Source organism: Mixophyes fleayi, chromosome 2 (genome assembly GCF_038048845.1).
Source record: "Mixophyes fleayi isolate aMixFle1 chromosome 2, aMixFle1.hap1, whole genome shotgun sequence".
Lineage (NCBI taxonomy): Eukaryota > Metazoa > Chordata > Amphibia > Anura > Limnodynastidae > Mixophyes > Mixophyes fleayi.
This window is the reverse complement of record NC_134403.1, coordinates 332,804,599-332,832,105: the sequence shown is the minus strand read 5'-3', so window position 1 is coordinate 332,832,105 and position 27,507 is coordinate 332,804,599. Positions and strand designations below refer to the sequence as shown.

General features: G+C 40.0%; 1 protein-coding gene and 1 non-coding gene across 4 annotated transcripts in view; one reads left to right on the top strand and one right to left on the bottom strand.

The window, feature by feature from the left end:
* Positions 1-27,507, top strand: part of ZSWIM7 (zinc finger SWIM-type containing 7) — a 91,401-nt gene that overhangs the window by 51,069 nt on the left and 12,825 nt on the right. For all 3 annotated transcript variants that reach the window (XM_075196922.1, XM_075196921.1, XM_075196920.1), the window contains exon 5: positions 27,308-27,412. In XM_075196922.1, coding sequence (XP_075053023.1) covers positions 27,308-27,412 — 105 coding nt within the window. The remainder of the gene's footprint in view (positions 1-27,307; positions 27,413-27,507) is intronic.
* On the bottom strand, positions 10,361-10,480 carry LOC142142276 (U5 spliceosomal RNA). Its single transcript, XR_012689191.1, has one exon. It is a non-coding gene; the product is annotated as a U5 spliceosomal RNA (small nuclear RNA).

Genomic DNA, 27,507 nt, shown 5'->3' with positions numbered 1-27,507 from the left:
CCAGACTACTAATAACCTGCCTTCATGTGCAATTAGCAGGGAATTTTCATGTGAACTATTGCCACAGTCAGGGTCCTTTCAATCTCCTCCCTTTACATGCTGTTTGAGAATTAGGATTTGGGACAACAACTCTGAGTACAATGCTTTGGATAAAAGCATTCTGCTGTGTGTCTGTCTCTTTTTATATCATCACAGAAATACTATATGACTATATGATTATGTCGAGAGCAGGGCCCTGAGCATCCTAAAGATAAAGGCATTCCCTCTCGCCAATACTTAGCAATGGAGACATGTAATTGAATATATGGTGGTATGTGTTTCCAGGTTACCACTATACTGTTCTTAAATGTCGCCAGGTGGGTTCCCATTTCCCAGGGCACCCAGCCGACCAAGGCATTCCGAGGAGTTGCACCAGACACTGGCTCCAGACATTGCAGGACTAATTCTGCTGGCGGTCAGCCATGTTGTGCTGGAAGTGCAATTCAGTTTAGAGCTGAAACTCTCAGAAAAGAGGATAAGTTGGGACTAATGTGATAATGCCCAATTTTCTGGTAAAGTGAGTGCCCATTTGTTCAAACTTGTAAATGCTGGACTTCCAGGAGCAATTCACCACAGGCCCTTTGATAAGCAGGTACCAATCATGCTAAGGGCAGATATCGAAGAATGACCCTGCTAAAGACACAACACTGTGGGAACTGGATTTAGGGGTAAATGGGAGATTAACCCCACCAACATTCTCTTCTGTTCGGACACATCTGACTAGGGAATATGGTTTCTGTTAGACTTGTAATGGATTGTCTGATTGTGGAAGTCTCATTGGACGCTTTCTGAGCCTGCCCAAAGTGGGGAGACATTGAACTTGGTCCCTACCGCGATGGTAGAGGAATAGAAGACTATGGCTCAGCAGCAGGGACAGTGTTACTAAGGATTGGTGACTATATCTCCTCTGGGAAGGGTTGTAGATTAGGCAGTAGTATGGTAGACCACCTGGCATTTGTTCTGTAAAGTGTTAGTCACTGAGGGTGTTGTATGCAATAAAGCGTGTTGTCTAGAATCACTTAGGCAAACCATTGTTTACCAAAATTGTCCAAGGGTATAGGGTGTGCCATGCTGACACATATGGCTGAATCTAGGCAAGCAAAACATTCGCCAGGCATCCTCAGTCATATCTTACTTAGAATTATTAGGTTATTGTACTATCTGTATGTTAACTATACCAGAAAATATGTCCTCTGAGGGTACAGTAGATCAGAAAAAATTAAGTTGTTTAAAAAGGCATTACCTATCATTATTTTTAATGGCTGTTAATGCACCATTGTATGTGTTCCCTTGTGTCTCGTTTGCCAGGCAGACTTCCTTAATGAGTAAATGTAATACTGATATTGTTATCTTTACTGTAGTGTCACTAGACTTTAGGCCACTCTGCTTGCTTTCGTTCATGTGCACATAAAGTCTATTAGGATGTATTCAGGCAAAGCAATCAGCGTATAGAAAACTTTTAGTGTCTGGGGGTCCTTGAACGAAGAGTCACTATGATTTTGTGTCTTGTTGTGTCACAATGAAATGTTATATATGCTATGTCCCATATTTGCCCTGGTAATGCTGGAACCAGATCACAAGGAATAGGATGGAAACAACTTCAAGCTTATGAGTTTTCTTTATTATGTTACAACTGATCTTCATTTTTATGGCTCAACTTATGCAAGACAGAAAGTACAAAGATATTTAAAAGACATATACAACCATTAAAATATGTGTAGTAACACAGAAGACCTTGCAATGAATGTGCTGTTTCTGCATGTGTCAAATCTCTGCCTTTTTTTGTATGGTAACTTATCCACTGGGGGGGGGGGGGCACGATGCCATCATTGTTTTATCTTGACCAGCCACTATTCAGCCCCCACTCATGATAAAACAGAGATAACTTTTCAGAATAAAGTGATATTATATGTTGACTAATACTTAATTCAATTATAAATGTGATATATTACAATAGTTGTTGTAATATATAGTTTTGAGGGCAACAAAATGTAGGTAACAGTGTTCATTTTATTTCTGATGAAAAATAGCTTCCTATTTTGCTAGTAGATCAGTAATATGTGTCTTTATAGTATATATTACACTTGAACTCAATGGAAATGTCTTTTTTTTCAATACAAAAAATATTTTAAGGAAATTTTGTTTTCCCATGAATATTTATAACTGAAAGCCAACTTTCTGATTTACTATAATCGCATGTGTCATAACACCATCTACCATACCATTTTAATCAACATCAATCAACATCATTCCTTCAGTCTTGCTTACATTCGGTGTTCTCCAGGCTTTTACCTGGTAAATGCATCCAACTGGATTGGAGTTTAACAGGTCATTGAAATTTGCAGAGAGGGCTTACTGAGCGAAATATATAATTTCATCTTTTTTTTTATTGATTGATAATTTTGTTGGCTTTTTTAGTGTCTAAAAATAAATATAAACTTGTATGACTAGCTTTAAATATAACTGCAGATAGAGTAGAATAACATCAATAACATTTTCCCAAGAGAAGGAAATATATGTATATGATATACTTTATGGTCCATACAGCTGCTTCCTGCTTTGTGAGTTGTATGGTTCCCTAGCGGTTGCTTATTCCCCTTCCTTTTTAGAACACTTATTTTCCTTCCTTTATATATAACGCATTCTTCTCTATTGTAGGTTACATATAGTATTGCCAGCTGAAGCTTTGGTTTATTTTGTCAATAATAGCAACATAGAGAAGCCTTTAGGTAATGTTAAACTACAAGTTTCCTGATTCTCCATCTACCACTACTCACTATATAGGAAAGGGGCCAGAGCCATGGGCTCCCCTATTGCCCTTGGTAGTCACTCCTAATGCCGCTATAAAAGTCAGCAACTGCTCTCTTCATGCTTCCATATTTCTGTGAAAATTTTGTCACCTATCTATCGCACATTTAAAAAAATATATATATAGACCGTGAAAACACAGCATGTCTTTGCCCTGTTCAGGGCCGGTGCTAGGGTCCACGGCGCCCTAGGCATTTTTAAAAAAGCGGCACCCCCCTCCCCGCAAAAATCGACGCCCGCCCCCCCCCCGCAAAAATCGCCGCCCTCCTCCCCCGCAAAAATCGCCGCCCTCCTCCCTCCTCCCTCCTCTCCTTACCTTGTCTCACCACCCCCGCCTCTCTGCTCCGTCTCCTCCCCTCCACTCACTGACACTAGTAAGTGGAGGGGATGAGACGGAGCAGAGAGGCAGCGGTGGTGACAAAATAGCCTCTTCCCCCCTCCCCGTGCATCTGATGCTGTGCGGCGGCCGTGACAGGTATGGTCAGCGGTCGCCGCACAGTTTTGAAGTATTTTATTATTCTGTGGCGCCCTCCAGAGCCCGGCGCCCTAGGCAAGTGCCTAACCTTGCCTAATGGGAGCGCCGGGCCTGGCCCTGTTAACCATGGCCCCAAAAAGCAAAATGAGGATGCAATAAACTCTGCTTCTGATCCACTTATTATGCTCTCTGATCCACCCAAATCTGACCTGCCCATGTTCCCACGAGTTACGCCGACTTTTCTGATAGGCTACACTCAGAGTACCCACTTTGAGAGACGTCATGGCAACTCCCAGACAGATTGTGGCCTGGGATTGTAGACCTGGTATGAAAGTGATTGTGGCCGATTATGTCCCAAGTCTTAAATTAGGAATGTCGGAAAGTATAAGTCTTGCTATTAAAGTCAGTGTTGATTATCAAACAGCAGTACCCAGTGTGCTAGTACCAGAAAGGAAACAAGAGTGAATCGAGCCCTTGAAAAATTTATCTGGCTGGTAATGTAGTAATTGCATATTAAATGGGGATATGCTCACAGGTTACAATGTGATTTTAAGGCAAATTGCAGCAGCAAAAGCATTAAGGGTATTATCAGCCTTCTATCGACTTGTATATGAGTTATTCCCTAATTGGTAGAATAAGCACAGTTGAATAGTGGTCTCCAATCCTGCTGCCCCAGAGGATAATGAAGTATAACAACTGAATGTGGAGCCTGAGTAGCAATGGCAGCTTAGAGCTACGAGAAAGCTGCCCGGAGCCTGGATAGTCACCAGCAATTCACCATACAGTTTGGGGCATCAAGAAAGTGTCCAATCAGTTTCCTATATACTGTCCACAGGTGGTAAATAGTTAACTTCTATATTTAGGCAAATAATGTCTTGCAACAATGGAACTCAAATCCCAAGACACAAGTGGTCCATATAATAGTTGAACTGTAATTCTAGGAAAAGGAGTTCACCAATTTGAAAAGTATATTGATAAAGTAAGTAAATAAAGTCAGTAAATAAAGTAAGTCAGCCCTCTATATATAATGTATTCCTCTTAAGGCGGCTGGTGTGGAAAGAGACAGGTATTGTGAAAGTAAAAGTAAAAAAAAAAAAAGTCCTTTCCCCCACCTGCCTCTTTAAGAGCAATACATTATATATCAAGGGTGGACTTACTTTATTGATCATTATTGCTTTTCAAAGTTTTGTCAGATTTTCAGTATACAATCTACCACGACTTAGTGATCCCCAATTCTTAGAATTACAGTTCACCGATTTCAATGTATCAATTTGCGCCTTGGGATTGGAGTGCTCTTCGATTCTACTCTTCTAAAGGAGGGTTAGTGATTCCTCTCCTTACATTTTACTCCTATTGACAGCAGTCATTCTCAACCACATAGGGCAGCTCATATAATATCTAAGCTATTTTATTTTGCTAAACTACCTCTTGCCGTTTAATAACTTATTAAAGAAATATAAAAATAGGCCAATCCCTCATATTCCTACATGAACACTTTTTAAGTGATAGAAGTATATTCTTTTGTTTCAAAATAGTGCTTGTAATAGAGTTAATGTTGGCCTGACTATGAATGCGTCATCGCATATAAATTGCTTTGTAAACCACTGTGGTATGTAAATTAAGGAAAACAAGTGGAAGCCTTAGTTAGCTAATATCAAAGAATTGATAAAGCAATCTTACATACAACACCCATTATCTTGGGTTTTGTCGTGATGTATACTTGTATTGTAAAAATCGATTTCTTTTTCTGTTAGATCAACTTGTGCTTTAGGATATGTGACCCTTTTAAAAACCTTGAACAAAATTCTTGCTATTTAAAAATGACTATTTAACATGTTTCCAGCTGGAAAAAAAATCTTAAGAAATGTAAAGGAGACAGTGGTCTAAAGTTAATCAGAAATGATGATGATATATTTGTGAATGTCTTACAGAAAACAAGCCATCTATTGTAGAATTACTCAGAAACAAGGGGGGATGTCCCCTGTGTCTGAATACAGGGAGACTGGACAAGGAGTGACAGAGATTAACAGTTCTGTTTGTTTGTATTAAGAAAACTGTGTATCTCAAAGAGCGGAAGTCTTTCACGAGAGACCCCCTGTATCTGAGATCTCATGGCGTGTGACCAGGCCAGCTGCTGACCCCATGCCCTCCACGTTTTGCAACTTTAAACAGATACCAATGATTTCCTTTCATCCGAAAGTTCATTGTGTTTGAAAGCGCTCTACAGGTCAGCTGACTGTCCGTATTGTCCTTATGTTTAATAAGGAGGGAAATATATGATGTATTTGCGTTGCTGGGTTTCAATAAAAAAATGTAATTCTAGCAGTAAGAGCAGCCTTGGGTTGTTGCATTGAGCAGGCCGGTTGTACATTTATGTATATGGTATTTCATCATCATCAGTTATTTATATAGCGCGCTAGGTAGATCCCACAGAATTTTAATAAAAATATTGTGCACAATTACATACACAGTGGTTTATGGCCATAAACACCCCCACAAATCATGTAAAAACATACAGTGTATATAATACAGCAAATACACCTTATTAGGGGTATTGAATTGAAGCGCTGATGATTAAAGATGGTCTTGACTCATAAATATCACCTTAAGGTTTTTAAAATATTGTATAAATGAGATGATATTTAGCTTATAGGTACGCTGGATCCTGTGGAAAATAAAGTATCCGCTGTTTGACAATAGGGACAAAACCCTTTATGTATTGAGTCAGCTGAACTGGAACCAATTAAGGTATATCATGGAATTCTATCCGTATAAACAGTCAAAGAGGGGTATTATTTTCCCACAAACAATTGTCATCACATGCTTCTGATGAAACGGCAGGCGCCGAGAAACGCGTCAAGCAGTTCTGATTTTACGTTTTGGAGAGAATATATGCTCTATACGCTTGGCATAGAACAACCCCGGGGTTTCATGTTTTGATAGCGCTTGGAGAGAGACTCAGCTTATCTGCCCGTGAGGACGAGAACAGGGATTACCAGCTGTTCGCTGACTACAAGGGCTGGCATTACAACGTATCCAGCATTTCATCATAAGGCACCTCTTCTCACGGAGAACACATTGCTGTTAGGCACTGTGTTCCCATTTTACGTGGATTAATTGCACAACAGATGGAATGTGCTATATAGTGGATATGATCTGCATCTATGTGGAAGCAGTTAGTTAATACAGTCTCTATATGTATGTACAGTGGTGCGTGTACATATCTAAAAACAGCTGATCACGCCTATACATAATATTATAAGACAATTGTTTGTGGGAAAATAATACCCCTCTTTGACTGTTTATACGGATAGAATTCCATGATATACCTTAATTGGTTCCAGTTCAGCTGACTCAATACATAAAGGGTTTTGTCCCTATTGTCAAAGAGCGGATACTTTATTTTCCACAGGATCCAGCGTACCTATAAGCTAAATATCATCTCATTTATACAATATTTTAAAAAACCTTAAGGTGATATTTATGAGTCAAGACCATCTTTAATCATCAGCGCTTCAATTCAATACCCCTAATAAGGTGTATTTGCTGTATTATATACACTGTATGTTTTTACATGATTTGTGGGGGTGTTTATGGCCATAAACCACTGTGTATGTAATTGTGCACAATATTTTTATTAAAATTCTGTGGGATCTACCTAGCGCTTTATTATCCTTTATCTTTGTTTATCTACCTCATGGGTCTGGAGCCCATATAAAGCTGCTGGTATATCCATTTTTTAGGTTGCATTAGCGCCCAGATGTGTTTGTTTGTTTTATAATTTATATAGCGCTACTGATTCCGCAGCGCTGTACACAGAACTCACTCACATCAGTCCCTGCCCCATTGGAGCTTACAGTCTAAATTCCCTAACATACACACACACACAGACGAAGACAGAGAGAGACTGGGGTCAATTTTTTTGAAAGCAGCCAATTAACCTACCAGCATGTTTTTGGAGTGTGGGAGGAAACCGGAGCACCCGGAGGAAACCCAACCAAACAAGGGGAGAACATACAAACTCCAGACAGATAAGGCCATGGTTGGCAATTGAACTCATGACCCCAGCGCTGTGAGGCAGAAGTGCTAACCACTTAGCCACCGTGCTGCCCCCAATATTCACCTTCTGTTTCAATGATTTGTCTGCTCCAGTAATTAAGTTTCTATAGTAGTTTCTATTATTTGGTATCTACCTACAGCACCTGTCAAAGCAACATCATTGTGCTATATATATTTTCGTATTATTGATGTAGTTATTTTATGTAAGTCATTTAGATTGCTTTTTACTTATTACTGTATTTTTATTCCTTGGTTTGTCCTTACAATTGATCAATGGATTTATCCCATTAACTGTAATGAAATGTCTTTGTCTGATACCTTCTTTTTCGCTTAATGTTCAGAATATATCAAAGGTAGGCTGTGCACCCATTATATTGTGGGTAAAGTCACCACCTCGTTCACTGACATCTTACCATACTTTGGGAATGTTTCCTAATGGGAAATATCATCATCACCATTTATATATACTAAATTTCTCAATGTAATATCACATGTGAGGGCCAACAGGATTGGAATCTGTTATCTGGGATAATTGGAAATTAGGGTCTTCCGGATAAGGAGTTCTTTGAAGCGTCATGTCTAAAAAATACTAAAGTACATTTCCAATGTACCCTATTTTTCACCACACCTTACAGTTCATTGTCCTGCTCAGTAAATAGTCTGTGACTGTAGAAACACCATGTGATGATTGTCTGTGTGTGACAAGTTAACCAAACAGTTGCAATTACTTATTTTATTTTTGTTTTTTTTGAACTTGAAAAAAGTATTTAAATCACTGATAGAACTACAGAGTATGTGTGACTTAAAGTAAATTATTAACTAAGCAAAAAGACAAATATATATATATATTTTTAGTCTCTAAGAGAATGCTGAGGTGAAGGATCAGAGAAACTCAGCTGCAATGATAAGTATCTGTAGTGTGAGTATTGCACATTCAAGAGAAAGTGTAAAAGACAAAGAAAAACACAGGTGCCAACTCTGTGGGAGCTTGAGCACCCCCAAAAGTTGTCAGATGTTAAATTAGGCAGTTGCTGAATCACTGTATTAGTCTCTAATTGTTTTATGCTACCACTGGGAACTGACCTCTGGTAAGGAGAAGTGTGTCTACTCTGCACTGATGCACACAATCTAATACCTGGCGCTTTTTTTCTTAGGCTAGGTACACATTACAGAAATTTTCGACCAATGTGTTATCTACAACGATTGAAGTTCCGATCAGCATGCGGATTCATGCATGCATGCATACATACTATACATGTTTTAAATGACTTTTGCACGACTTAGAATTATTTTTTTTTTTATTAAAATAGAAACTAAACATATTAACATGCTAAAAAACACACAATCAAAATATACAGTACAAAATACAGTAGATATGTATAAGAGCTGCTTTTGGCCAATATGTTGTCGCATGTGGAACCCATCTCTGCACATCACAGATGGGTTGAAGATGGGAAAGATAGGAAAGCTAAATGAATATTCATGAGGGCAAACATTGCTTTGGGTCTAGAGAGGTATGAGACCCATCTCTGGTGTGCAGACCAGAAAGCAAAATGAATATGTTAACTTAAAGAGGGCGCACATAAAGCATATAAAAACTTTAAAACTTTAAAAAACCACAGCTGTCACAGCTGTTCATAATGCAAATGTTCACTGTTTTCCAACGGTGACGGACTCCCTGTATACTGTAGCATACTTGTGCTTCCCATAGGCATTGAAGTTCTGTAGGCATGGGGGGTAATTGCTTGGCTTCCCATGACGGAATGTTGCCTGTGAAGGGGTAGAGGGTGAAATATATAATATTGGGCCAGCCTGAAATGTTCTTGTGCCTGTGTGTTTGGGGATTTGTGTGAATATAGTGTCTTATGAGATATTCCCCCTTCTGTGCCCTATAAATTGTCATAAACCAAATGCTCCATCTCTATTCTCATCTCTCTATTCGTATTAAAATGCTTAACGGCTGATATCTCTTAATTCCTTTGACCTCTTATTCTTATTTTACCCATTCTTGAATAAATGACACAACACCTTAGTATGGAATTAAAGGAGTTTATTTTGAAGGTATGGTGCTGGAGAAAAGAGCAGTCAGTTCAACATCCGCCAGGCAAACCAGGATGCCCCACCATTAACCATTGGACACCCGCAGATGGGGGACAACCAAAACACACCCCAAGTGCTCATATTTGCCTTATATGGGGCATTCGCCCCGGGCACTACAGAACCCGCAACCCTTCTGGGCTAATGGAATGCAACCACAATCCGACCCGCCGGGGCGGTGCTTGGACCGAGACTATTGCCAACTCCAATGAAGAGAGGCGGGTTAAGGATGCCTGCTACCGTAATGTGCACCCTAACCACTGGCCGTCGACTGCACTGCGTTTTCCGGCCACGCCCGGATCCCTAGGATCCAAGGCCCGCCACCAACCTACCCTATTAATACTAAACTATAATCATCCCCTATAAAAGAAAATATATGCCTTTATTGCTCAAATGAACACCATCCCGCCTATAGACATGGGGGTTTTGATCTCAAATGAGTGGGTGCTCAAGCCACCTAGAGAGCGAGTGAACTTGGCTACCACAGAATTAATTTTCCTCCTGATCTCGTCCGCCACCCGTCCATCACGGAAGGTACGCCAGATCCTCCTCGGCACTATATTGGATCAGCATATAAAAAAGTACAGGCCAAGATGCATGGGCCTAAAATAGTTCGGACTGAATCAAGAAAAGAAGTACAACAGATTTACCCAGGCCCATATCATTCCCCCCTAGGTGAACTACCAAGATATGTGGCACCCCACGTTTAGCTACCTCAGCTGCCAGGAGCTTTCTAAACCATCGTAAACCCCTTTGTCCTATCCAAGTAACCACCACCGACCCCAGAAATGAGGATGTGTCCCTTGCTGCTATATGTAACGCAGGCCAATGAACATATGAGTGTCCTAGGACCCAAATATACCGCGGGGTCCGGTGGTCTGTAAAGGCAGGAAAGTACCATAAACATTCAAAAATTGAGTTAAAACTCAGTTTTGCTCCTCTCAACAGAAATCTTTAGTAAAAGGCGAAAGATTTGTGCGTTCTGAAGAGAAACAAGAGCATAACACATTGGCATACATAAGCAAAGGCATTCAAAATTTCTTAGGAATGAGAACTGAGAAGGAAAAAGAAAAAGAGCAAGAAGGATAGCATTGAGACTCGTGGAGATCACACATACTCCACATCAACAGCAGCACATCATACCAGAGGTGCACATGCTCACAAAAGCTAAAAAGGAAAACAAAGAGGGGTGCAGAAAAACCCGCGAAGGTAAAATCTTGTGGCGCCAAGTGCCCATCTGGCCCACTTTTTAGAGAAATGGAGAAATCTCTTTGCGCCATACCTCCAAAGGCAACAAGCAGCCGAAACCCTGTGTCACCGCAGCAGAAAGTGTTAGCGAGAAGAAAAGTCAAGTAAAAAGAGAAGGCTGTACATAAGGATTATACACATTAGATTTCCACCTGCCAAGCTCCTTAATAGCGGGCCCAGAGGCACCAGCAACCGCTGTGGATGTGGCGGCCCCGATTCGGAAGGAATATGTGCCGAACTGAGAACTGTCTAGGCCTAGCACGACCAAAGTTTGTCTGCACACCACCGAAAAGTGATACCTGGTGAGGGGAAAACCGTTGCCATGCACCAGCCAAGAGACTGCGGATTCAAGCCGCAAGCAAGCAACTTCCCTCATTGTTGCAATCGGCAAACAGGTTTATTATTGATTCTCCATTAAAAGAACACTATTCCCATTTCCTTGCAGTTTTGATACCGCACCACATGGGAGATGTAGAGAGAACATAAATTTAAATATACACGCCCATAAATGTGTCGCTGTTGGAGAAACTATCAGTAGAATGTCAGACAATTAGTCCTGAGTTCGTACACATTGCAGGAGTGGAAGGACGTTGTTCCATTGCTGAACAAGATTTTCATTTGAGTTTTAAATTCAAATAAACGATAGAGTGAGCTTTGGAACAAAAATCTTTTATCGTTTCATTGTACACATTAATGCGATATCTGGTCAAACAGTTGTTTATCGTCTGATTGACCCAATTCTCTGCTGAAAACACTAGTGTGTACCCAGCCTTAGACTGCTCAATGTCCGAACAAGCAGCCAACTAGGAAGTTACTGACTGTACAGCTTCTTAATTGCCGTCAACTATCCCCTACACACCCATTCCCTGGTGCTTGCAACAATCCTGTTCAGCTTGCTTTTTCTAACTTACCCATCTGCAGCTCAATAGGTAGTTCAGGGGACAGCACAGCCTAGGAGCTGTGTCATGTCCTTCAAGAGGCAGGGAAACACTATGTGCAGTCTGCCTTTGGAGAACTGGAAGTTCTATTTGCTTCGTCGGTGAAATAAACTGGACATCTGCTGTTTGTTTGTGAGCTAGATATTAGGTCCATATCACACTTGGAAAGGGATTGTTTAATTTATTAGAGCTGGATAGGCTAGGATTTATTTGAAGTTGTATTTTTCTTTTGTTTTTACCTTCAGTAGGGATTGTACCAGAACATTGGACTGCTGTGAATTTGTATGTTGAAAATAAAGTTTGCTTATTATTTTTTGTATTAAAACACTATTTTGATTTAAAATGTATATAATAATATAAAAAATACATGATCAATATAGAAGAAGTATAATAAAAGCACACATAATAGTATGTTTATAAAACATAATAGATATGAAATGTGTAATGGCACAATATGTATCATTATAGTTGATATGGAAAAAATGTTAGCAAAACATATGCAAATGACAGCTGGTGGGCTATATTGAGGGGGGGGGGGGGCATTGTAGTGTTAATTTGAGCACCCTCGATCACTTTGAAAATTTGGCTTCTATGACAAATATTAGTAATATAGTTAAGTTTCATCTGCTAATTATTGACATAATTTTTTAAATATTCAGTTGCCATACTGGATGCTCTATTTGTCAAGGGAAACCAATCACTTGCTAACTCTCCTGCATCATTCACCATGTTTCACACTCCCAACACAGATGGTTTTTCAGTCCTGGGGATACATGTATAAAGCAGCAGCTGACATTTGGCTATTGTGGCGGCCATATTTAAAACAGCAATTTTATTAAAGGAAAAACTCCACAGGCCTGATTCATGAAGGAATGTAAGTGCCGGTGCGTTAAATTGTACTGTAAATGCCCAGAAACTAACTGTAAGCCAGTGAACGCAAGAACATCAAATTCATCTTCGAAAGCAAAGGCCACCTCCAACAGCCTATGATTTCATGGGCGAAACGGTGAGGGAAATGGACGTAGTCCATGTACAGTAAAGCCATGCCGAGCTCGAGCGCACACAGCAGTGTCCAATTCAAGCTTTGGGCATGGGCAGCACGGTGGCTAAGTGGTTAGCACTTCTGCCTCACAGTGCTGGGGTCATGAGTTCAATTCCCGACCATGGCCTTATCTGTGTGGAGTTTGTAAGTTCTCCCTGTGTTTGCGTGCGTGGGTTTCCTCCGGGTGCTCCGGTTCCCTCCCACACTCCAAAAACATACCAGTAGGTTAATTGGCTACTAAAAAGTGACCCTAGTCTGTGTGTCTGTCTGTGTGTGTTAGGGAATTTAGACTGTAAGCTCCAATGTCGCAGGGACTGATGTGAATGAGTTCTCTGTACAGCGCTGTGGAATCAGTGATGCTATATAAATAAATAGTAATGATGATGATCTCCAAGGTACGTGTGTTTTTCAGTCGTATCACTTGCACCAGCTGCAGAGCAGATGTAAGTGCTGAGTGATAGTGATGGCAGTCACGTAAGTATCCTAGAACATGTGTTTTCAATCAAGAGAAATTAAAAATGCATTTTATGTACAGTAGACATTGATAACATCCTGATAAATGTATTTCATGGGGAAAAAATTAAAGCAAAAACGTATTTTTTCTTGATGGTTTTTCATTATTTACTATATTATTAACAGGTGACAATAATTGAATACTCTTTCTATATGTTCTGGTGGGACATTATATTCCACATATGTATTGTACATATACTGCATTGTGTTGTGTCTGTCTCAATACAGCAAGTGCCTGTATCCAACAGGAGACGTTTCTTCAGATCCACTGCTAGTTGAATGCGGACGTGCTTATGCCTGACTTACACATACGTTGTTTAAAAAACGCACTGTGCATATTTTGCGTGCCTTAATGAATCTTGCCCCATGTGAATAAGACACCAATAATAACTACAGTGTGAAAGATGACTAGGAAAAAAAATAAGGGATGATTGAAAGATGTCAGTCAAATAAAAAAGGCTGAATCCACATAGATGATAAGTGAGGGGGTAAATTATAGATGCTAAAATAAAATAATTGTATATGAGTGCTGAGGCTACTGACGTAATAATTGTATTTAAAAAATTCCATTTACCAGGTTTTGTTCACATTTTTATAAATGCCTGGCATATTTGTCATTACGTAGCTGTTTACTCGGTATTTGGGGTTAGTTTTGTTTTAGAATGTAATAACTTAATTTACATACAGAATAAATCTATTATGAGTTCTAAAAATAAACACTCTCTGACAAATGCTATTTATTTGCCTGCACGGTGGATGCCTACATGACTCTAAAATTGTTTGACTGCATTTTCTTCGGAAGCAATGTCTGACATGCAAAGTTATTTATAAGGCAGAGCCCAGAATACTGTAGGACTAATGCCGCAGTCTATTTTGGATGACATGTTTGGTCAACTAACGTAAACTATGCGTCTGCTTGTGTACAAAGCAAAGCTGTAAATTTCACTGCCGAAAGATATTTCCATAAATAAATCTGACGGAAGCTTTCTACAGACAGGCTTGACATTGCAACTGCTGTTAATTTTGACAACTACCATATTTTATATGACAGATGTGCACTGTGCTATATAAACAAGAAACATATAAAATGTACTATAACTATACCAACCAATGTTTAATATTGTCAAAGAAGAATATCCGCTGTTGGGGTAAACAGAAGCATAAATACATACGTGGAAGATACCCTTCCATTTGTTCCTGGAAGAAAATTCTCCACCCAAAAATATTTTTTTCATGTTTAGTGTGTAGGGAAAAGTAAATAAAATATATTATGTTTTTACCTTCTCTGCTTCTGCCTCCTGCATGGTCCCGGGGCATCTTCACAGACGTGAGCCTTTCATAACTGACAACCGCAGTAGTTATTGAATTGGGACGACTGCATAGTAACCTGAATAATGTCAAAGTTGACTGCCATCTTCAGGCATTCTACTAGCATTGGCTTCAGCTAGGAAATCGAGAAGATTTCCAACTCTGACCATTATGGCCATGTAGGGTACATGCTGGAACAGAGGACTGGAAGAATGATGGTAGAATTTTCTTTTCTCTTATGTTTAGTTTTGGGTGGAGTTAAAATTTTATGTTTAAGAATAAGACAGACATTTTAAAACGTAAAACCCTAAGTAACGATGGCCGGGAAGAGCATGGAGTAGCACGCAAAACAATACCAGTTCCCTCACCTCAAATACTTTATTTCATCCTGGTCTCCTAGAGATAATGGCCACACAACAGAGCATGTTATCCTGGGGTCCACTGAGCAATCCCATAGCATTTCATTACCCTATAGTATGTGGTTATTGAATCACATACTACCCTGGGAGACGTGGATTGGAGCTAGCCTCCATACAGTAGCAGGCACCTAGCCAGCTCTCCCAGTTACTCATCTAAATGGCCTGCTGGAGAAGTCAGAGGTGGGAGGACACTCCGGCAGTTATTTAGATCCAGCAGTCCAAATTTGTGTCTTTCTGAATCTGCACCACAACAACTTTTACCAGCAATAGCAGGAGGCACCCGATACTGCACCAGTACCTTTAGTCTATGGTTGAGTGGCCCAAGCCACTGCACAGTTCTCTGTTCCATAAAGAAAATAAAGCCTACGAGGGCAAGACATGCCTTGCAACTGCCACTGCACAGCTCAAAATTTGCCCACCCTTTCTCCAACAAGTTTTGTTTTAGCAATCGCTGCCTCTGAGAAACGAGTGCAAGACAAAATAGGAGAGGTCCAATCTTATTCTGTCATTGATGTCATTCATGTTTTCCAAAAACCGAGGGAGAGCGTAAGAGAGCCGAAACATTTCGCTTCCTCTCTCACTATTATTAAACATCACCAATCCTATGCAAGGCAAAATCTACAATTTTCCCTCCCAAGTTACTGAATTATATAGAGAAGTTATCAGTTTTTGTAGTAAAACTGAGACAAATTCATGTCAGATTGTGTGGTTGCCAGAAGAGGTTGACCGGTCCAATCCGGGAGGTTTCCTGGAAAATTGACTTATGTAGGTGTTTGGCAGAAAGGTCTTTACATCTCTGTAGGGGGAAGAGCACTTAGAGTTCCCCTGCCAGGAGCTCGCCATGTTCCTTCATGGAGAAGTCTCTTCATTATAAGGATAAACACGCTGTCCTTGAGCTAGCCAGGTGGCAGGGGCCTCAAAAAGTAAAAAACCAGAATGTTACTGAATTTCCTGACTTCGCCAAGGAGATACAAAATAGCCAAACCTAATGCCTGCAGGTTAAACGAAGGATGCGAGATCTCCACTTACCATATATTGGCAATGTTGTGCCCAGCTAGATTGTAAGCAGTGGCTGACGGAAGATCATATTTATTCACCTCTCCCTGGAAGGTCATAGACTGACTGGCTCATATGCCCCTGCTAACAGCACAGGCTGGAGAGTGAAACTTTGCTAATATTCTTTATGGTCATATGTTATCTCAGCTGTAAAATGACTACTTGGAAGTCCATCTGTGGCCAAGTATCATTTTGTATCTGTTACATCTCGCAAGGCTATGTTTATATTTTTTTTGTATTTTGTCCTTATAGGTCCCTTTAAACACGAATATTTACTGCCTGTTTAACTTTTCACTGAGCTGTAAAATGTTGATTACAGCATATTAAACATCTGTATGGACTGGCCTGCTTTCTTTTACAGACGATAACATAATAACATTTACAGGGTGTTCCAAAAATCTGAAGTCCACTAATTTTATTCTTGTCATTGTGTGTGTGATACATAAACTATGAAAAAATGAAAGCAAACCATTAGACTCTGGGTTTTCTATAATTAACATTTTAGTTGTGGTCAAACAGACACAGTTGAAGCCTTAACAAAATGTAAATGGTGTTTGATGTTATCGGTCAGAGTTCATAGGCAAAATGATATCTGGTTCATGCTCCCACCTATTTCCCAGCTATCGGTGTGACTGACCTTAGACTGTGATACACCACCAAAACCTCATCCTCTCTTTGACAGTGTACTTTGCTTATACTATTCCTCAGTGACAAATATTGAAAGAAAACTAACAGGGCAGCATACAACCGGTTATCAAGAACATTCATGGACTTAATTACGTAGAGGAAGAAGTGTAAATTCATGTTGAATTGGCAGTGACGACCTTTATGCTCCCCACCATATGTGCTTCCTTCAGGAACACGAACATTATGTGGGAAAGGAAACATTAGAAAATAGTGATCTTTAAACAGTTTGCAGAGGCCTCATTCAAGCATCTAATCTACAGAGCAGTCAAGTCTATTTTGACGTATCTGTGTTCCTAACTTTAATTCCTATTGTGATTCAATGTATGTGTTGCCATGTAACTTCCATTGTTGGTACTTATAATTGTTTTTTTAGTTTTTTGTCAGGTATTATTTAATATTTTTTCATTAATATTTTAAAACTCTTTCTTATAACATAACCTAGTTTTGTGTACCTCTTGTATTGTTTTTATTTGAGTATAAAATTCATGAAATATTAAACTACCTTTCGGTATATAATTTTGAATACTTAAAATGGTTATTAGGGCAGAGAACCGGTTGTTAATTTATTTGAATCCCACCACTGCTTTATACAGTATTTCAGTCCATTGGTTCTGTTTTTATCAAATTCATTTTACTATCCCTGAATATTTAAATGGATAATGTGTAAAATTAAGAGACCGCTTTAAAAACCATAATAGCAAACATAATTAAAAAAAAAAGTTAAGAGTGTTGAACACGTTTGGTTAATGGAAATTAAGAAGTCACCTGTATCTCACGGAATAAAATAATTTGATAAGGTTGTTGCCTATTCAGTTAAGCCCCTTACCCACTGACCTAAACGATCATGCTGTAACTAGCATTTCTTTGTTGGTAATATGGGAGTGGAGATGGAGCCTATTGTTTCCAATGATGCATTGCCCACATGTACCTATGTTCGGGAGCAGTAGTGTCTTGTGGATACTGTATTTACTCCTGTTTAGTGTCTGGCCTCCAGTAGCAAGTGCTAGTTCCCACCACATGTCATCCACATTTCACATGCATTGTCACTGGCATAAGCAAATCGAGGGGGGTTTCCTGGTGCCTGGAAACCCCCCATTTAAGACTGGAGCACTGTATAATTGAGGTGGCTGGACCCTGCTCCTGCTTCACACAGCTTAACTTGAAAAGGGAGAGCTGCGTGCACCTAACAGTAGTGCACACAGCATTGGCCATGTATATTATGGGGATACGAAGAATTGGAGAGTAACCAAGCACTGTCTAAAATTATAGCCACGCCCCCATGCAGCTGGTCACGTCCACTGGCGGCGTGGTATGGAAACCTCCCTCTGCAAATCTTGTGTTTGCCCCTGACTGGTCTTTTCCTAATGACAGTGGGTAGACAACCTAACACAGTCCATTTCTTTTGAACCATTTTCTGACCACGGGCTGCCCTTGCCTCTGACACGACGCAACAGGCAGTAATGGCCACCCTGTGCTCCCTCTATTGCTGCCATTATTGGACCCAGTCAGTCATCATTTCCTGACCACTATAATTAATTGTCTACCGCACTCAGAATGCAGGAACCACCCAACACTTCTGCATTTAGTGCTGGGTTGTTGCTAGGAAACTATGATATCACTGAAGTGTAGAGGAGGTCAAGATCGGGTCTCTTCTGACGCCAACACCATTAAATCCAAAGAAGCCTGAATAGAATAGCAGCTTTCATGTAAGTGACTTGTGAATGTTACTAGTAGCATTTTTGATTTATAAACCAACTTATATCTTATGTTTAGTGGCTCATTAAAACCTAACTATGGAGTATTGTCAAAGGCAGTAGTGAGAGACTGACGGCAGGAGCAGTTTTAACTTCTCAAGATAATGTTGGAAGATTTATATCATTCACATCTTGTTTCTAGGTGTAATCTGATCGGTGCACATTGACAGGCACTGCAGTGATCTAAGTGTGGGAGCTGGCCCAAGTACTGAAATCTCTTTACAAACACAGCTTGATATAATGTTACTGTACATGGGAACAGCCAAGGATTACTTATTTCTTATTAATTCTTCTTGTGACGTATTGTTACTGCAATAACAATCAAATCATAAGCCAGGGAAAATTAATTATTTCTTAGAAATGCAAGCAAGTCAAACCTTTAATGTATTCTTTATGTATAATTCTACGCTTCATAGAAACCTATTTTGTTAGAATCTTCTTGAGTCTTGAGGCACTAACCCTCCATTCCTCATAGTAATGTACATAGAGGCTGTGACACTTTCCAGTCAATCAGCCTACAAGTCTAGCCAGGATGTGATGTAAGGCTGTAGAACCAATACTTACAACTACAGCAACAAATAATAACGTGTGGCAAATAAATTTTTTATTTGTAGCACAAAATGAGTGTGTAGAATTACCAACATTTGAATGAGTGTGAAACCACCATTAATCAATTGCTAACATTATATATTTATAGAGGTGTAATATATTTGGATCATGCTTCTCCAAGCAGAATCCGTAATGAATGAAGTGAAAAACTGCACACTTGCCTCGTAATGGTAAATTCATTAAAAAAGCTAATTAATTGAAATAACTGTTTGCAACTTGGAAATATGACTATAACTTGTGCGATCTGGGCTCATGTGAATGCTTGGGCACATTGGTGTATAGATACAATCATTCGCAGTCAACAATGGATGGACATGGGTACAACATGTAATTTTTTCATGTTTATTCAGAGTCTGAACACTAGTGTGCACTCAGCACAATGAACCCTAATGCAGTGCTGTTCAAGTGGTAGGTACAGCTCTAATGCAACGTACAGTGGCAGCAGACAAAGTACTTATGTGTGTGAGCACATTAGATTGCTCTTAGTGTCCTATTTGCAGTGGGGAGCTTTTGTCACGTTTAGTCCCACCACATCCTACTCCCTAAACTTTACCAAAACATCGAAATTTTGGGTCCATGGCCAGGAAACTCCCCAGACCTTAATCCCATTGAGAACTTGTTATCAATCCTCAAGAGGCGGGTGCACAAACAAAAACCCACAAATACTGACAAACTCCAAGCATTGATTAGGCAAGAATGGGCGGCCATCAGTCAGTATGTGGCCCAGAAGTTGATTGACAGCATGCCAGGGCGAATTACAGAGGTCTTCAAAAAGTAGGGTCAACACTGCAAATATTGACTCTTTGCATAAACTTGATGTAAATGTCAATAAAAGCCTTTGACACTTATAAAATGCTTGTAATTTTACTTCAGTATACCATAGCAACATCTGACAAAAAGTCTAAAAACACTGAAGCAGCAAACTTTGTAAAAACCAATATTTGTGTTCTCAAAACTTTTGGCCATGACTTTATAATGTAAAAGAGAGCGCAATACATACATTGTTGGAATACTTAACAATGACCATTTCTACATTGTGTCTGGTACACATAACAGCAGTAACAAAGTGTGTATTACTTTGTAAAAATAAAATAAACATATTGAACATTTTTTTTTTCCCACTAAAATAGTGGAAATTAAATTTTATAGGAACACATTCTCATTTTAGCTGTACAAGATGATCCAGATGGAATGTTTGTCTATACGCAGGACAATTCTGGTTCCTCTTGAATTTGTACAAAAACAGATACAGTATTTTGGTTCCTCACTAGATTCCCACAACCTGGGCGGCTACAAGATTTGTGTATGTGGTTGCACAGATGACCAATTTGCTTGTAAACATTTTTCAGTTATAGCTTTATTCAGACTGAGACTTGATTTCCTGCCAAGGGTCAGATTTAGAACTTGGCAGATGTAAACAGTCAAACATTTCCTTGACGAATCTCTTGGGGATGTAAATGGGAAAGAACCATTTCTGTATGTGACATGAGCTGCAGCCATGAGTTACAGTACATGAGCTACGTACGTAGAACTAGAGACAAGTGGCAGAAGGGCAGCAGATGTTGTGCGCAATGTAGAACACACAGTCACTGGAGGAAAATTATATTATCCTCTCATTATCAGTTGAACATTTATCTATAAATATCTGTTTTTGCTGTGGCTTGTTGACTTGTTACATGATAGCACTTGTGGCCATCATTAAAACTAATCTGTGAACGGCAGATTGAGAATCTAGCAAAGAGGTTTGAAATTCATCTATCAGCAATTGTGGTTCACTGTTGTGGCATCACAAGAATACCGAACTTTATTACAAACCTTGAATGGGAGAACCCACTTCTTAGGCTAGGTACACACTGGAGGTTTTTCAGCCAATCATCTGGCCAAACACCCGATAAACGAACGTTTAGCCTGATATCACATTAATGTGTATACCTACGCGATGAACGAGAGTTGTTCCAAAGTACCGATTGTCTTCTCATTTGATTGCTCGTTCTGTTCTGCTCTAACCGCCTTCCGATCCTGCAGTGTGTAGGGAATCGTGACCAATTGCTAGACCAACTGCCGATAGTTCCTCAAACAGAGACTGCGTTCTGCTATCTCCACCTCTCCCACGTGGTCCGGTGTCAGAACATCAGGCAAATGGGAATAATGTGCTTTTAATGGAGAATCAATAGTAAACCTGTTTTACATGCGCCATATGACATGTATGTGTTGCTGTATGCAAGTGTCTTTCTTTCCTGAAGTGACATGTGACATTATATTTGATTGCTTAATATTATAATATGCTACTTTACTTATTATAGACAGTAAAACATCTATGTATATAGAACTGTATCAAAGTGTGTGTGTGTATATGTGCACGTATGTATATATGCATGCGTTTGTGTATATATGTATGTGTATATAATATATATATATATATATATATTTTCTGTGTCACTATCACTTCGTGATAGTAAATTAAGTTCATTGATTTTAAATTTGTAATGGAAAGGAGTCTGCTCCAATGCGCCTCCATCTGACACCTTCCCATTTTTTCTAATGTCCACAAATACGTATTCATAGTTGCTATCCACTCTGGCCTTACATGTTTGTCATCAATGGCACCACCACAATTTGGGAAATTCCAATCACTTTCAAAATCTTCTGCAATAACTTGTCATTGCTCTACCGTTGCAGGAAACGTTGTTTAAATGTTAAATTGGTACATACATGTAATGTTATACTCACTACTTTACATTTTGTTTTCATTACAAAGCCTGCTGTCCTAGCTGAAGCAGTAATCTCTGATCTGGCAGAGCAAAATTATACACCTACGCATACAGCCAGGTGACACAAGGCAGCCAGGACATCAGGGATGCAGTGCCGTAACTAGACATTTTAGTGTCCTCGGCGAGACAGGGCACCGGCGCCTCCCATCTAAGTGGGAGTGACATTTGCCGAGTGGGTGTGTCCAACCTAATGTGGGGGTGTGGTTGGCAGTTTACTGAAAGAATTCTGTTACACATATTTGCAAATGCCCGATAAGCCAAATGCATGAATATATATATATATATATATATATATATATATATATATATATATATATATATATATATATATATATATATGATTATATAAATCTATATAATATAGATAATATATAGATCAAATGCTGTCTGTATTTGTACTCATATGTACCTTACCTTATACTTACACTTACATTAAATGCCTAACTCACTATTTCTTTAGATGGGTTGTAACAGTATACCTACATCAGGCTTGTGGACTATAGGAGGGCTAACTAAACTATTCTCCCTTGTAAAACACATCTCCCTCTCAGTCATTTTGATACATATATTATAATTTACCCACCAAAATACTCAATTTGCCTATTTGAAATGGGACGTGGCCTGCTTTCCAACAGCTGCAGGGTGTTGAACAGCGGTGCAAGACAGGGAACACGGAGCGCAGGACTTTGGCACACAGATAGCCCTGGCCCCTCTGTGCCTGGACTAAGAGGATATAACCGCAAACTTGAATGGAGAGATGTGAAAGGCTACAGCACTGACCAATCAGAGCCGCGCCTATCACACAGCTAAATGCGATCACGTCAGTGCGGTAGCTTAGAGTAATGCTCTTTACTCAGTGATCGAGGTGAGAAAATTTTATCCGGGAGGTTACAACTCATTCCCGGCATCAGAAGCAGTGGAACGCATGTGCGTTCCACCGAAAGCAAGTTTGTGTTCCAAATGCCGAATTTCCAGCTTTCGGTTAAAACAAAAAGGAAGAACTGTGCACTAACCAAATAATAATATCTATTTGTTAGGCTGCTAGTGGTCAGATAACGAACCTGCAGAACAGCCTGGCGGAGGTCTTCGCCTATAGCAGCCGCCTTTCCTGTAGAGCTAGACGCGCTCACTGGTACTCAGATGCCAGGATTTAACTCCAATGTAGTGTAGGTTCGTTATACTAACTGCAGACAGTACAGATGGTCAGACGAAAGCCAAGGTCAGGAGTCACTTGCAGAGTAGAATAGTCAGAAAACACGCCAAAGGTCAGGGTCACAAGCAGATCAGCAGAATCCAAGGTACAGGACAAAAGGTCAGGGTCACAGGCAATAAGGCAAGGTCCAGTAAACAGGAAAAAAGGTCACAACAGAAATTCAGCAGTATAGCAAGCAGGTCAGCACAAGTACCAAACTGGGGCTATAACCTAAGCCCTCCCTGCCTTATATACTGACATGGGCCAATTAGGGCTTAGCCCAGTAATGATTGCCAGGCTTACACTAATAAATGAATCCACAATAATTAATTAGCCCGCAGGCTATAACCCTAGCGCATTCGCCCAGCTGCAGCACTTGCCTGGGCGCACCGCTTAATACACTCTGGTGTCCAGCCGGAAGTGACGCCCCGGTCGTCATGGAGACGGCCAGGACGTTCACAATGGGAGGAAGTGAGTCGCTGCGGTGCCCGTGGCTGAAACTTTGGAGCAGTTCGTTATATGGCAAGTGATCCTAACCTACCTAGATAAACTAAAGGAGAGCAAATACCAGTGCTAAACACAGATAATAATGTTTTCGAGTTCCAAATGGCAGGTATAAAAATGCAAAGCAATAAATGTCATGGAACTGCACATATGGAATAATAAATAAACATTATCTGTATGTCAAATGGGATCAATTAAAATTATGAATGCAAATGGATTATAATCATACAAATATAAATTTATTTATAAATGAGGACAATATTGAGGTATATATATAAAACCCATAAAACCATATAAACCACTGAAGACGAAAATAAACAATAGGTAAAATAAAAAGGATAGGGCTTGTTATAAGAGTCCAAGGAATCCTTAACAGAAATCCACAGGGTCAATGGAGTCCATATAGAAAGTCCATATAAAAAAAACCATATAAAAAAACAGCCTGCGCATGCCAGGTATGAAATAAACAAGAAAAACAAATTAGAATTGGTAAATAATAGAAAAGAAAAAGAATATCACAATCTTTGTTCAGCTGGAGACACTGTCCGTCGATATACTTGCTGTGTAGGTATCGTGGAAATCCTCTTGACTAGATGTTAATGCTAAATGTGTCAGCGGTAGTGAAGGCTGGCAATGAAGTAGCTACTGCAGTCTGGAGGTGGCGTGCGTTCCACTCTGGAACGCACGCTACTTCCTGTTGACAGTATCCTGTTAGGGGGTGTGTTTAGAGTCCCGACCGGTCACATGACTTTCTCAAGGGATATCCTGCTTTTGGTGACTGCTTCTGATACCGGGAATGAGTTGTTGCTTGTGGGGGAAGCTCGCAAGCTTCCCCCACAAGCAACAACTCATTTATTAGAGTTGTGGTAGGGCACTGTGTGGAGCGATTGAGCCTGGGCATAGAGGCAGGTATCGGGCGGCTGCGCCGCCCTGGGCGACGGCACCGCCCGCACGTCCCTAGTTACGTCTGCAGGGTTGGTCAAACACAGCCACAATGTGGTCAAAGGAGGAAAAAAGATGGTAGAGTGTGCCAACCATTTGATGCCGCTTAAACCTCGACAAGACGACTTCGATCTGCTAGGAGCAACGCTTGCAAGCAAAATTAGAAGTGCCACCAGACCAATGCACATAGAGATGGAACAGTTGGTGTGTGACATTATTTGTAGGACAGTCAGGGAGGATCTGGTGCCAAACACTGTTTTAACAACATCCAACCACACACAGGAGCAAGGACATTTCAGACAGGCACCATTATTTACATTTCAGCCACTCCACATGCAACATGGGAGGACAATCACTTAACCCCACAACCCTACATAACTTCCACACTAATGGGCACAAGTATGCACGAAAATACAGGGTCCATCCTCAATGGAAAGTAGTGACATTTTTCACCATGAACCCCTTAATTGTTTTTATTGCATTGCACAGTTTTCATGTAATCTGTATAATTTCTATTTTAATAAATTCATATTTAAAAAAAAAATAGAATATTTATTTTATGAACCCTCATATGATCAAACCCAGAGCTTGCGGTGAAATGGCTGTGCTGTATTTGAGATCTGCCAGTGTCTTCCTGTGGGCAAAAATCTCAGGGTAGCAACCAGTCTCTTCACTGCCGATATGGGTCTCCTTAAATGGGTGTCCTTCTTCTGGATGAGGGGGTTGACAAGCTGCAGCAGCTCCTAGAATGTGGAGTCATTCATCTGCAGGAAATTCCTGAAGTCATCAGGGTTGTCATCCTGTATTGCCTGTAGAAGGGGCATAAATTAGCCTCTACTCTGGAACCACTCTCTGGACCAACAAGACCGATTCTTTCTCCTTCTTTCCCTCCGGGTCTGTACTTGCGAGTACCAAAGACCACGAGCTTGCTGTAGTTTAACAGTATCCATTATATTAAATCAATTGTTAATGAGCAGTAGCAAGTGAGCGTTCACTGTACACAAAGATGTGTTATAGAATGAACGACAATGACGTATTTCCTTTCAATGAATCTGAGTTTGTCGGAGTTTTCCCCGGTGATGTTCCTCCCTTTTATTTAAATGTAGTTGGCATATAGCTGCAGGGAGGCTATATATCATTTCAATGTGTACAGAATTGCAATGATTTGCGACAACATTATGCCTGTCAAAAATCACTGCCCAGTCAGTTGGTCGTATAAAAATCATTTAAAACGTGTACAGTGTGTACGCATGAATGGTCCGATCGATCGGACCTTCAGTCGTAAGTACAACTGTTGTATAGAACACATTGGAGGGAAAATTCTTCAGTGTGTACCTAGACTTACTTAGTTTAGAGAAGTTACCAGCAAGCTGTCTCTATCTCTTGCTCCTCCTGCAAAGAGGAAAAAACATTATTTCAATTGGTTACTAGCTTTCCAAAATAAACAATGTAGAGATTAACAATTCTCCCAGTTTATCCTTTTTTAGGGGATGGCGGGTTCTAAATATAGAATTAATGAAATTGTGACTCCTCACAAAGACTTTTAAAAACACAAACATTTTAGTGCAGTGGTATCATTTGGCAGACTTGTCTTTTATGGTTGACTGTAAAGAAATACGAAATGTTTGTCCTGATTTCAAGACACCTTTCTTGAACATGAACTTAATTAAGCTAGGTACACACTACAGATTTTTCTCCGATGCGATATCTTTAATGATTTTGCCAACGACCGATGTCCCGATCAGCATGCTGATTAATGTGTACTCGGTTACACGATTTACCTTCAGATCTGTACTCTTCATCTGTTGTAACCATCTGCTGAAAAGATTGTGGCTCTGTAAACTCTATGGAGATCTGCCCACACTGCTGGTAGTGAGTGGAGATCTGCCCACACTGCTGGTAGTGAGTGGAGATCTGCCCACACTGCTGGTAGTGAGTGCATACAGACTTCAGAATTAGCCCGACCTCGTTCCATCATTTATAGAGATTTTTAGTCTGAGTATAAAATCAAATTAAACAATACAATGTGCTTTTGAATGATAAAACATGATCATGGGAGAGTTCACACTAATGCGAGATCAGACCTAAGTCGTTTATCGAGTGATTGGCACGAAAATCGGGTGAAAAACCCCTGGTGTGTTCCCAGCTTTAGTTAATAATTTAAGAAGCAAAATAGTTGGCACAAGTCTTTCTCCTTTTGATGTGACATAACATGACTACTTTGTATGCTCTCTAGTTTGCATCTCTGCTCAGCAAAATAGCATCTTCATCTAAGAATGGGGTCCATTCAGTTCTGGATCGCTATTACAGTATCACTCCAACTTCATTGTTATTATTCAAACAGTTTTGACAAAGTAACTGTTACCAAGAGTTGGCAGCGAGATCTTAGGTAGCCTTTCTCTCCTATACTGTAGGCAACAAATTTTCTTTTGCTCCCCAAGTCTTTAAACACCAATTAAACCCTGACGATGCCACTCACCCCGCTATGTGTGTCACATATGTGGAATGAATGTATGCATAACTAAAATGCAAGCAAAGTATTAGAAATTAGGATAAGTGCTTGTTTTGTGGCACTTCTTGCAATTTTGGGGTGTGGTACAGAAGCAAGTGAATATATTCACTATGTATATATTAAAACTGGATCTGTACGATGGATAGTAACTGTGTATATATAACACTGTATTTGAGAGATTACAACATATGTAAGCTTGCGTGACCAATAAGTATGGAATATCCAACAATCAAAACTCTGTCTCTCAGCATACACGATTGGCTGATGCAATAGAACATGATCTCAGTTATATAAGAGCATAAACTGATCCACTATTGTTTTTCTCTTGCATTAGGTGACAGGAAGCTCTGGTAAGATCTACACGTGTTATAAGGCCTGTCACTACTGTTCCTGTCCTGCCTTCTCTTTCTCTGTGCTCAGACGACAAGAAAGCATGGTGGTAAGTGATTTGTATTATGCCTGCAGGACAAGTGTAAATTAACATTAGCTACATCAGGTGGAAAAACTTACCCAATAGCACATGAGAGTGACAAC